The sequence below is a fragment of the Denticeps clupeoides genome, chromosome 1 (genome assembly GCF_900700375.1).
Source record: "Denticeps clupeoides chromosome 1, fDenClu1.1, whole genome shotgun sequence".
Lineage (NCBI taxonomy): Eukaryota > Metazoa > Chordata > Actinopteri > Clupeiformes > Denticipitidae > Denticeps > Denticeps clupeoides.
This window is the reverse complement of record NC_041707.1, coordinates 4,385,954-4,398,932: the sequence shown is the minus strand read 5'-3', so window position 1 is coordinate 4,398,932 and position 12,979 is coordinate 4,385,954. Positions and strand designations below refer to the sequence as shown.

The window sequence follows — 12,979 nt, the reverse complement described above, 5'->3', positions numbered from 1 at the left end:
GCTGGAATCTTTAGAAAGCCACGCCTCTCGTCGGCGGTTCGGGTGCCACGTAGAGTTCAGCGCTGTTCAGTCCCGGTGCAAGCGAGGGCTTTCCTTCTCCGTGATCTCGCAGGTTCCTCGCGTTCTCTCGCTTCGGCACTAAAAGGGGGGGCGGGTCTGCACACTGTGCGGTCATCGCCGTGACTCATAGCACCGAATTACAGAGAGAGAGAGAGAGAGCGAGAGAGTCAAGGAAGGGGGCGTAATGGGGGAAATTCTGCTCACTCTTTCCATTCCCCTCTGTTGTCTGGTCCCCTCTTTTCAATTTTTGTGTAAGAATAGTGCTGGGTGGAGACGGAATATGACGGACCTGAACTTCGGTCCTCCTGCTGCTGGAGCGTTTTGCCTCGCTTCACCTTCCACGCGCAGCTGAAAGCCGTCCTGAAACCCACCTTACTCTCTGTACTTCAACAACAGACCACGTTTTAACCCTCGTACACATATAAGAATTTCACAAAAAAAAAAAAAAAGTTTCACTATTGTTCTTGTCATCTTAAAGTGAAGGAATGCTGTGAAAATGTTACCCAGACGAGGGACAGTCCCCCTGGGGACACTCAGAGTTGAGTGTGTTACCCACGGGGCCACTAACACTCCTATGTTAATATGTGTGTATTATTTATGTCCTGAATTTTATTATTCGTAATCGCCTTCGCCCTGGAGCGGCACTGATGTGAACGTGCTGATCAGGGCTTTACACGCCCAGTTTAATTATTTGTTTATGAAATAAATGGCTGCTGAATACATTTGGTGTTGTGTTTTGTACTTGCGGGACGGAGCTTTCACCAGAGTCATGTGCACAAGACAAATTCAGGTCTTGGGCTGATTGGTCTCCATAAAACAATAACTGCAAAAAAAGAAACTGGGTCTCAGGGTGGTACTGGCTTCAAACCCCACTTACTTCCATGGTGTCCCTGAGCAAGACGCTGTCCCTGTCACTACTGATTGTAAGGCCCTCTGAATAAGGGCGTCTGGTAAATGCCATAAATGATTATGTTCCACAAATTTGGCAAATAACCACACGGTATTTCCAGACACTCATGGAAACTGAAATTTGTGATAAATCAATGGCCATAGATCATCGGTCTGTGGTATCGGTACCTCCATGTTGCACATTGAACATTGTCCACAATTACCGTGTCAGGAGGACATGGGGTGACGAGTGGCTGTGACTGGTCGGGAGAGATGCGGAGACTCTTGAGGGCTGAGGCGCGTGCCGCTGCCAAACCCGGGCGTAGGGGCAGGACCCTGGCCAAGTCGAAGCTCTAAATTTAATGGAGGAGTGTTACTGGAGGTCACAAGGACCTGACTCCCCGGGGCCGAGCAGCGCCCCTGCAGAGGCCACGGGGTGGCGGCCCGATCGGGCAGGACATGTGATTACGGACGCAGACATGCCACTTGTTGTCACTTCCTTGTGGTATCTGAGCGTTTCAAGTTACACGTACAGTCAACAGCCTGCTCACATCTTCATTTCCCTCAAGGATTTTGTTTCGGCCCGGCTGGCGAAGGGTTGTTGGGGGCTCTGGGTCCGATGTCAGCCGTGGTAATGAACCCTTTTAGAAGAGAAATATTCAATAGTTTTTACAGATACGTTCACTTTCACGGTCCGCCTTGGGAAACGCAAGCGGCGTTTTTAAATAGGAAGTGGCCGGGGGGGGGGTTCAGAAGTACAAAATAGCTTCGCTCCGCCATGAACAGTTCACTTTTCACAAATAAAGGATCACATCACCGCTAGAGGGTGTGAAGCCAGCTTCCGTCCCTCCCGACCAGCCACGCCGGAGCCCCTCCGGGCCACCTTGTAAAAATGGAAGTGCCAGAAAAAGGTTTCCCAGAGGGACACTTAATCGCGGAGCACAGGCCTCGGTTCTGGACGACCCACATTCGGTGACCCCCCGCCCTCAGCGTTGACAGCAGCCTCAGCGCTGTCTCGTTCGCGGTGTGCCATGAAGATCCCACTCTTTGCAGATTTCATGCGAAATGGTTGGATTTATTAAGTTCTCACTTTCTGCAGCGTGTAATATTAAAGATGCTGTGGTCCAATCACACTGCTTCCAACTGTACAACACCACTCAGATATTCAATACTGTCCCCCTAAAGATCTAGATCTTTGTGGGTGTTTTCTCGCAGATGGTTTTCCCAAAATCTTCTGAAGACTGATCGAAGAGCAAGTTCAATGCAGAGATCCATACGTTATGGGTCCTTTTCCCATTCATGCAAGTTGAAACTGATACCATCCTCAGTGTCTGGACAAAAGTGGTGGTAATGAAAGTTATGGCTATCCCGTGTCACCAAGAGCAGTTTCCATCTTCCTCGGGCCGTGTTGATCAGCCATAGACAGATGTGCGGAGGGGCGCGTTACGACCGTAATAGTTCCGCTATTTGCGGTGCCGTCCGGAGCCTCTTCTGTGACCTGTAGTATCTATAGCCTTTGTTGAAGGTGACTCGGAATGAGCATTTCTGAGACGTGAACAGTAGCCAATGTGACCCGGGTTTATGTATAGCCGTCGTCACCTTTATATTTGAACTAGAGGTTATAACGAAACCCCTTCATGATGAACTATGCTCCTCATGTACTGGTCATGTACTGAGTTTCGGGACTTTAAAATGGGACGACCCTGTAGGCACAATTGGCCAGATCTCCCAACCTGACATCTTAAACATCTTTCACTCTTCCGTCTCATCATAAGGACTCCGATGATGAAATGAAGTGAATTCCGACTCCAGTTTGGGAGTCGTGATGTTTTTCTCTGTGCAGAGCTCCTCGTAGTGCATTATAACGCATCATTATGTAATATTTGCTGGCCAGCCCTGACCATAGCTCCAGCCAGAGCTCCCTAGCAACATTTAAAGTGATTACAGGCTCCGCTGGATCTTTTTTTGGCCATTGTTTGGACTGTTTGTTGTTTGAGGTTAACCTTCCTTCCTCTTTCCTGCTCTACAGAGGTCATCAGTCACTGGCTGGCGGAGCCTAAAGAGCGCGTCATCTCGCTGGTCCTCACCCACCTGCCTCTGCTCAAGCCCGGCAATGTGGAGGCCAAAGGGGAGTACATGTGCCTGATCCCCAAGATCCTGGCCCACACGATCGAGCACGGCCGGCATCTGGAGGAGAGCCGACAGCTGCTGTCCTACGCCCTCATCCACCCTGCCACCTCCCTGGAGGACCGCTCCGCCCTGGCCCTCTGGCTCAACCACCTGGAGGAGAGGGCGGCGGCGCGGGGCGCCGGCGACTCCCTGGAGCGCCCGTCCGCCCACCACCAGCAGCAGGCCGGCCACCTGTACCCCCACCACCAGCGCTACGGCTCCGACGACCGGCTCAACGGCTGGCAGAGCTCCCGCGACTCCGGCCTGGGCGGCTGGCAGCAGCAGGGCTGCGAGAACGGCCACCTCAGCCTCTACCCGTCGTCCTCGGTGCCCGCCACCATCAACACTGTGGGCACAGGCGGCGGGACCAATGCCAGTGAGTGGCTGCGTTTTCTCACATTCAGGTGTTTCTAGAAAGTGGGCAAATGCATACCGACAAATACAGGTCAACCCGGTCAGGGTCAAAAGTTCATGGGGGCGTGGCCAGATTTCCCAGCCTCTTGTTCTGAGTGCATGCGTATTGCGAAATCCGAATTTTTCGTGTAATTGTCAGCGTGCGTTGAAGCACATCCCAGGATCCTAACGCAAACTCTGTGGTATGCAGACGCATGGTAGATGCACGCTGCATGGCAGGACAGGACAGGACGGGGCGGTCCGCTTGGAGACTCTCGAATTGAACATATCTGCGGTCAGAGCGGGATATTTCCAGCGAAGAATTTCTTTATTTTTTTTTTTCTCTCCTTTCCTGATGAAGGTGACAGCTGAGGATAAAAATACGGGCGCATTTAAAGCTCCGCGGCTCAAGATCCTCTTTTATTTTTGACAGCCGTGACTTTCGGGCAGCACAAAGGCCCGGTTTCACAATCTCTCAGGCAGCCCGTGGCCCGTTCAGCAGACGACAGTCGCGGGCTGACACTGAATTCTCCTCAACGAGGCCACAGGTCAAAGCTTACACTAGTCACTGTCGTGTTCTTTTGTGCGCATGGAAAAACCTTTTCCCTTATTAATTAGAGGTAATAAAATGAATACAGCCTGGGAAATACTTTTCGGCGTCTTTTTTTAACGAAAGCGCGGTGCAGCGCCTTTGAATTTGTGTCTTCCGCCGAGCATCCGGCCTCTCCCCTCCATACAAATCGGTCCCTAAATGAGCACCACATACCATCCCATATCTTCCCTTGTAAGGTATCCTTTGTGGCGTTTGTATTTAGGGAAAATGGCTAATATTTAGGGACTGGAACTTGTAATGTTAGCTGGGCACCTATTTTAAACCAGCCATGAAGGCCTATAGATAGCCCAAACAGCTCCTGCTGCTTATAGGAGGAGGAGGCGGCGGCCGGTGGGGCGTGGGCGCATAAAGCATTCTCTCGGGCATCTTATTCTGTCTGCCTGCCCTGCTGGGTTCCCTCTGTTCCAGGGTGGAGGACAACGTTCTGCAAGTTCTCCCAGGGTGACCCATGATTTACATTTAGAGCATTTACCAGACACTCTTATCCAAAGTCAAAGTGAAGTGATTGTCACATGTGATGCACAGCACACGATGCACACAGTGAAATTTGTCCTCTGCATTTAACCCATCACCCTGAGTGAGCAGTGGGCAGCCATGACAGGCGCCCGGGGAGCAGTGTGTGGCCGCTTCCTTAACCGCTAGGCCACCACTGCCCCAGAGCGACATATAATCAGTAGTTACAGGGACAGGGGACAGTGTCCCCCTGGAGACTCTCAGGGTTAAGTGTCCTGCTCATTTGGCCACCAAAAAAGAGAATGTAGAGTCCAATGGAAGTAAGTGGGATTTGAACCTGGGTCAGGCGAGTGTGTCACCCACTAGGCTACTACCGCCCATGATTAGGTCACAGAATGGCCATTATTAACCCTGTGCAGCAGGGGCCGTGTGCTTGAAGCGGCCTTTCGTTAAGGCATTGAGGGCTGAGAATTGCGTGGGCGAAAGTGACATTTTGCCACCTTCAAAAGAAATGGCCATGTTTTGATCTAAATTTTCTAGTTTTTTTATTATTATTTTCATTGTTATTTTTGGATGACTGTGAGACTCAGTGAACAATATTTTATTCAAATCTTTTCCCACTACATTTTAAATACCAGAAAATCTCACATTATTTGGAAAGAAATAATAAAGATGTACACTTTCGTGTTACATTCCCGTTTAGGGGGAGAGAACAACGAAGGGAGTGGAAAAGGTGGCTGGAAAACACACAAACACGACCATCAATGATTGTCAGCACATGGTGACACCACGAAATGTGTCCTCTGTATTTAACCATCACCCTTGGTGAGCAGTGGGCAGCCATGACAGGTGCCCGGGGAGCAGTGTGTGGGGACGGTGCTTTGCTCAGTGGCACCTCGGAGGTTCAGGACTTGAACCGGCGACCTTCCGATTACGGGTCCGCTTCCTTACCCGCTAGGCCACCTCTGCCCCAACAGGGGCACTACACATACAAGACATGTGAACAACAAGAACTTCTACCACACAGACCACAACTCCAAATCTCCCCCAAAAGCCCCTGCAATGTTCTCCTCGTTCCTCCGCGAGCACCAGGCCTTATCTGTGTGTAGGAGGCGCCCTTATGTACATCCTGTGGGCGGAGTCACCAATCACCAAGTCTGTCTCACATCGAGAGCAGAGAACATACGACACAAACCAGTACGTGTGGTTTTGTCTGTCTGCAGGAGGGTATGTGCGTGTTGACTTTCTGACCCGTCTTTCTGTCTCCTGCAGTCCTGTCCGGTGGTCAGCACGGTCCCCTGAAGCGCTCCGTCTCCCTGACCCCTCCGATGAGCGGAAGCTCCAGCCAGCCCCTGGGGCACGGCTGGCTGTCTCAGGAGGACCTGCGGGGTCGCGGCCCGGCCGCTGACCACGCCCCCCTGTCCCCGCAGAGCAGCATAGCGTCGTCGGGCAGCGGGGGCAGCGAGCACCTGGAGGAGGGGCCCGGGCTGGGTGGGGCGGCGCTCCGTAGCACATTCCACGAAGAGGGCAGTGGGATGAGGGGTGAGTCCGAGGGATGATGGGAGGTGATGTAATACAACTCCCATGATGCATGGCTGCCGCCTGCTGCTGTAGGTTTAATAACTATCCTTCTAGTGCAGCGTTTCATTTTTATTCTTTTATTCAGTTATTATCTGCATTTGGCCACCAAAAAAGAGAATGTAGAGTCCAAAGCGTAAAAAAACGCAAGCGTTGTGGAAAAGTTTTGAATAAATGACGTTTAGCTGTGTGTACGCGTACATCTGAAGAATGTGGGGCTGTAATCGGGTTCGGGCTTTTAAAAAGCTTCGGGCGCGGGTTTTGTCCGGGCCTTAACCGTTAAGGTTAGCAGATCAAGCACACGGCGAGCTAGCCTTGTGCCAATTACGTATAGTTGGGGGTTTTGAAAAAATTTATTTATTTTTTTTATACGTTCCTACAGATGTTCCCTCTTGGCTCAAGAGCCTGCGCCTCCACAAATACGCAGCCCTGTTCTCCACCATGACGTACGACGAGATGATGTCGCTGACGGAGCATCAGCTGGAGTCTCAGGTTTGTGGCAGCACCTCGTTCCTGGGCGCGGGCACAAATACGTTTTCAGCATTTACCAGACGCCCTTATCAGTAGTGACAGGGACAGTCCCCCCCTGGAGACACTCAGGGTTAAGTGTCTTGCTCAGAGACACGATGGTAGTAAGTGGGATTTGAACCTGGGTCTTCTGGTTCATAGGCGAGTGTGTTACCCACTGGGCTGCTACCACCCGTCACGCGTGTTGGTGCCGCATGGAATCGTGTGTACGCCAGAGCGCACGAAAGCGAATGCGTCGTGTGATGTGTGCACGTTGCCATGTTGTCTCGATCCAAAGATTTCTCTCTCCCTCTAACAGAATGTAACCAAAGGGGCGCGGCACAAAATCATCATCAGTATCCAGAAGCTGAAGGAACGGCAGAACATGCTGCGCTGCCTGGAGAAGGTGGGCGCGCCCAATCGTCCCCACGTTGTTCATTATTATGTTCGAGTTCATTTCTCACTTGCTAATAACCGATAAGAGTGGGCAAAATAAAATGCATACATAAGCGTTAGTGCTGCACGATTAATCTAATCGCAATCGTTATCGCGATTACATGAACGCAAAAAGCTGCGATTTAAATGATTAGTACGTGGATTGGATCGCCAACATATCCGATCCATTCTCTCAAAGTTTGCGAGCTGACTGAAGTCTTCAGTCGGATGTGACGTGTTTGTTCACATGACTTTCGATTCGGAGACATATGGGTAGACGCCGCATGACGAGCTGCATCGTACGTCAACGTCGCCGCCATATTACGAGGCGCTGCAGTGGCGTGAAGCATATACATCTATGGAGAGAAGTGCAAAAAAGGCCTCCCTCTTGTGCTGCTTGGGGCTGTACAAACCGCTGTACGCTCCAAACCAGATCCCGGGGGATTACATTTCATAGGTAAGGCTGGACAATTGTTTTGAATATATTTGGCCATTATAAAATCCCGTTTTATTAGTCTTAACCTTAACTAAGCTAGGCTAAGCTAGCGAAGCTACGCATTCCTGTGTTCAAGTCAGCCTCCAAACAACGTTTTGGCTAAACGTAGGCATTAACTATTTAGACTGTTCTTAGCTGTTTAGTTAACTTTTCTCAAACTTTGAAGGTTTCCTAAAGAAATTCACCTCAGTTTACAAATCTTAGCCTTAGCTAAGCTAGCAAAGCTATGCATCCCTGTTCAAGTCAGCCTCCAAACAACGTTTTGTTAAACGTAAGAACTATAATACGGGATTTTATAATGGCCAAATATAATCAAAACAGTTGTTTAGCCTTACCAGGGTTTGTCGTTCGACAGTAATGTAAAAGAGTTTTTTGTGATTTATTTAATTTTGTAGAATATTGTATTTTGAAAGCACTGGGCATTTCAGGTTGTTATAAGTAGTTTGTATGTTTCACTTTGAAATTAAACATTTCACTATTAGCGTGTGACTTTTCATTGATATATTATCCAAAATATATCTTTATCCTTTATCATATCGCAAACATTGATCTCAATAATCGCAACATGTCTTTTTCCCCAAATCGTGCAGCCCTAATAAGCGTGACCATTCCCGCTCTCTGAAGAGTTTACACACATTGCATGTACTGAATTATATATATATATATATTTTTTATTCGTTGTCTAGTTGGTAACTAGATGATAAATTAGATGATTATAAGTGATTTATATTTCTGGCTCTGTCACTTTCAACAATTTTAGTGCAGACAGAGCGGAGTCGTCCTGCTAATTTCAGACTAACCTTTCTGCTGTGTCTTGATGCTTAAATTTGTTACCGGTGCATTTTGTAATATTAGCAGCGGGACACCTGTTGCTTGATATGAGGGTCCATTTTAAATATAATGTCTTCATGTAAGGATACGGTTATGGTTTGGCATCAGGAGACAAAAACAAACGTGCATGTGTTCCTGGCGTTACCTTGTCCGATTATGTCACGTGTTTCCTTCCTCCTCCATGTCTCAAATATCCACACTCATCGCGCAATTTATGGACACAACACAACCGTCAGTCCTGAATAGGGCTCTTATTTGCCCGGCCTTTAAATAACACTTGACCCTTTACCTTTCCCCCTTTATCTCAGGATGTTCTGGAAGGGGGCAACCTGCGGGCGCCTCTACAAGAGCTTCACCAGATGGTCCAGACGCCCATGAAGACCTGCAGTTCAGAGGAATGCTTGCAGAGACCCCTGCACAGCCCCGATGGGAAGGGGGGCATGCCTGGCTCCCCCATAGGAGGCGGAGAGGCCGAGTCCGGCTCCATGGTTATTGCAGAAGGAGACATCCCCGCCCAGTTCACACGCGTTATGGGCAAAGGTGCGCCACGCTATATATATTCACAGCTATATTAATATTTCGTATCACCTGTAGTTTCATAGTACTTTTATATTTCATAATATTGTAATTTTATAGTATTGAAGATGTTTTTTTTTTATCATTTTAAGCATCAGTATTGTGAAAGTCATTGATGTCACTGAATATTAATTCTGAATATTAACTGAGGGGCCTCTGAGCAAAGCACCGTCCACACAAACTGCTCCCTGGGACAGCCATGGCTGTCATGGCTGCCCACTGCTCACTAAGGGTGATGGTTAAATACAGAGGACACATTTCACCATGTCACCGTGTGCTGTGCTGCAGCATTTCACAATGACAATCGCTTCACTTTCACTTTAAAATGGTCCTGATAAAAAGGTGTTGTGTGGCACCCATGCTGACTAGCACCTGTAATGGAAATGAGTGTCAGAAAAGGAGGTTTGGCCATCTGATAAATCCGGATTTCTTTTAAATTATGCATGCGTGCCCCCTCCTCGAGAATACATGGCAGCAGGATGCGTTATGGGAAGGTGGAGCCCGTGTAATGCTCGGAGGGAAAGTGGAATTCCCCCCATTTTACAGTAAACCTTCAGAGGTCTAGCGGGAGCCCATGTTTGTATGGGTCAGTAAAAGGAGGGCGTACTCCCCCTTGGGTCGTAATGCTGTCTTTGCGTGGCATGCTACTTCAGGGTCGTTCGTGTTTCTGTCCCTTTTCCCAGTTTGCACACAACTCCTCGTCTCAAGGCCAGATGAAGACAACATCAATTCCTACCTGCAGCTTATCGACAAGTGCCTGATGCACGAGGTAAATGTGCCGTGCTACTGTGCCCGGGCGGTTTCATGGTCGCGTTGCTCGTCGAGTCACGTTCCCCCTCCCTCCTTCCCCAGGCCTTTACGGAGACACAGAAGAAGCGGTTGTTGTCGTGGAAACAGCAGGTACAGAAGCTGTACCGTTCGTTCTTGCCGCGGAAGACCCTTCTGGACATGGCGGGATATCGGCAACAGAGAAGGTAAACAGTGCTAACGTGCTAATCGCTAAGCTGTAATTTTGCCCCGAAATTGCCTTTGCTGCGGGGGTGACCGTGCCGAGTATGTGACGAATGTCATCCCTGCGCTCTCTGTCCTCAGCCGTAATTTTGGCCAGTCCAGCTCCCTTCCGACTGCGGCCACGGCCGGCTGCGTGATGGGCAGCGTGTCGGCCCGCCGGAACCTTCGCCAGTTCCAGATGCCGTCGCGGAGTTTGCCCAGCACCCGGTTCGGCCTGCTGGGCACCACTGGCATCCTGGGACCAACGCCGCGCAGCACCAACAGCACCCCCACCGGCCTAAAGCAGGGCAGACAGGTCGGTGTCTCCCGTCATCCCGGTCATGTGACCACAGTCTGGCCTGTCGGCGCACAGGCCAGATGCTTTTTGGCTGACTAGGTAGCTCAGTGTGTCCCCGAGTTCTTGGACCAACCAGGCCGCACGTTACAGCATTCCAGTGGTCCTGCGTCACGGCACAAAAGGAACAATTGAAGATTTCACTGGGGATGTGGCGCTAACCTGACGTCATTTTTTTTTAAGCAGTCGTTCTATTTGAGGAAGTCCCAACCGCTTCCTTGGCAACGTAGCTATGGACTGTGGGGATAGGTACACAAATAAAAGTGGCGCGGCATGGAGAGGTGGATAGATATGGGCAAGAGAGAGGGGGGAGTGGAAAGGAGAGAGAGAGAGAGAGAGTGAGTGATAGAGCTAGTCAGAACCAGTGAGAACAGTGCACAGGCATTTCCTGTTTTTCCTCGGCCTGCTGTACGGGAGGGCCGGGAAAGGGGGAGAGCGAGACGGATGAAGGGGGGAAGGAGAGAGAAAAAGGAAGAGTGTGCAGGGTTGGGGAGGTGAGGAGTTCGGAGAAGTTTTACCATTGGCTGCTAAATGGCTACAAGAAAGATGAAAGAACTACAAAACATGATGGAATGATGTATATATTTTTGATGATTGTAGTGGTGCTGCTCTCGTGAAACCTTGTTTACATTTACATTTACGGCATTCATCAGACGTCCTTATCCAGAGCGACTTACAATCAGTAGTTACAGGGACAGTCCCCTCCTGGAGACACTCAGGGTTAAGTGTCCTGCTTAGGGACACAATGGTAGTGAGTGGGATTTGAACCTGGGTCTTCTGGTTCATAGGTGAGTGTGTTACCCTCTAGGCTACTACCACCCTTGTTTACCCTCATTATTGATTTTATTTTATTTCATTTTATTTATTTATTTTATTTGTACCAGAAAAAAATGTGGCTGAATAAAATGTATAATTTTTTCCCCTTCCTCTAACTTTACTCCATCACCCCACATAATAGCACTATTGTTAGTACTATTATGAAAAGAGCAAAGACAGGCACCATAACACAGCAATTCACAAAGCATTTTGTGTGAAGGTAATTGTATTTGTATTTGCAAAAGATGTAATTATTACTGAAAAAGAACATTCCGAATGTCCATGAATGTGTTCCATGAATGTGTTCATCATCCCCAATTTCCCATTCACAGGGTCTCTGGTTTGCCAACCCAGGAGGCAGCAACAGCATGCCCAGCCGCAGCCACAGCTCCGTGCAGCGAACACGTTCCCTGCCCGTCCACACCAACCCCCACACCATGGTCATGTTCCAGCAGTCCGGTAAGGACCCCTCACCTGTGCGGACTGACATGTCACTCGTATGGTCCTTAACCGCACAGTTCTGCCAGTGGCTCTCAGACATTTTTCTATTATTACTTACAACCAGTTATTACAGGGACAGTCCCCCTAGAGACACGGTCTTGCTCAGGGACGCAATGTTTGTAAGTGTGGGTTGAACCTGGGTTTTGTGGTTCAGAGGCAAGTGTGTTACGCACCCACCCTCTTGACTCTTTCCATTCACTTTGAATGGGGTGACATAATGTGCCATCGGACTGAGCTGAAGCCTATTCGTTGGGATTATCCTGCCGCGTCGTCATGATTGAGATGCAAAGATTGGTTGTCACTCCTGTCAGGGTCCTAAAACCTTGAAAAAGTCATACATTTTGAATCTGTAAATTGAGGCCTTGAAAAGTTATTGGAATTTGTACACAGGTCTTAAATCTCACTCATTAAACCATGTTAATAAAGACTACATTAAACTGCCATGTCAGGTGTGGGGCTGAAAGCGCCGGGTCTCGCTGGCCATATTTGGTCATATTTTGAAGGTTTCGCTTCTGCGGCCAGTTGGTGGCGCTATACAAAGCTGCCAATATTTTTATTGGCCATTTTGTAGGGCTCGGGCCCTTCATATGCCAGTTAAGGTGCAACTTTGGTCTTAAATTTCATTTAAAGTGCTCTTAAAAAGGTCTTAAGTCTTAAATTTAAGATTAAACATCCTGGGGTACCCTGCTTGTGTGACCTGCGCAGGAGACACACCCACTTTTGGGCTTTAATGCAGCGCGACGATGGGAAGCTCCTCTGTTTCCAAGTATCAGGCTCTGACAGCAGGGAACAAGCAGGTTGCTCAGAATTTTTGGTTTTCGACACGATAATGACTAATAATATGGAAGATTGTCCCTGAGGTCACTTGCGCCCCACCTTTCATGACCTGCAAAACCACTGCATTGTGGGTTCGTTTTGCTCACGGATCTTAATCGGTCAATTCTTCCTTTCGGTATGTTTGGGTTTCAGGCCTGACGATGACCCTGGAGACTCTTGACAGATGACTATTCTCTCTCTCTGGAGTGTAGAGCGTAGAGTTCAGAGTTCGGCACCGCGTGAGATAGCAGGGAGGGGTGGGAAGAAGGGCCGCTGTGTACAACGACCCTCCTTGTGCTTGGTGACTGGGGCGCCCTGGCACACTCTCCCTTCCTCCCGTCCCATTTCTGACGAGAGCGCAGGGCCACACGCACACATGCACTGTACACACAGGCGGAATATGAAACAGGAAGTCATGGCACTCGCTCCTGGGTGCCTATAAATAGCAGGCAGAGGACAGAGCCGGCGACTGCACCTCTCCGCAAGGAACTTTAAAAAAACA

The 12,979-nt window shown here is 49.2% G+C and overlaps 1 protein-coding gene across 4 annotated transcripts in view; it reads left to right on the top strand.

Moving 5' to 3' along the window:
- samd4a (sterile alpha motif domain containing 4A) overlaps window positions 1-12,979 on the top strand; it is a 28,210-nt gene that overhangs the window by 12,197 nt on the left and 3,034 nt on the right. For 3 of the 4 annotated variants that reach the window (XM_028994557.1, XM_028994566.1, XM_028994573.1), the window contains exons 3-11: window positions 2,978-3,493; window positions 5,849-6,118; window positions 6,537-6,646; window positions 6,981-7,067; window positions 8,732-8,963; window positions 9,683-9,768; window positions 9,852-9,973; window positions 10,092-10,305; window positions 11,493-11,619. In XM_028994557.1, the coding sequence (XP_028850390.1) occupies window positions 2,978-3,493; window positions 5,849-6,118; window positions 6,537-6,646; window positions 6,981-7,067; window positions 8,732-8,963; window positions 9,683-9,768; window positions 9,852-9,973; window positions 10,092-10,305; window positions 11,493-11,619 (1,764 nt within the window). The remainder of the gene's footprint in view (window positions 1-2,977; window positions 3,494-5,848; window positions 6,119-6,536; window positions 6,647-6,980; window positions 7,068-8,731; window positions 8,964-9,682; window positions 9,769-9,851; window positions 9,974-10,091; window positions 10,306-11,492; window positions 11,620-12,979) is intronic. The other variant, XM_028994583.1, reaches the window with a different exon arrangement.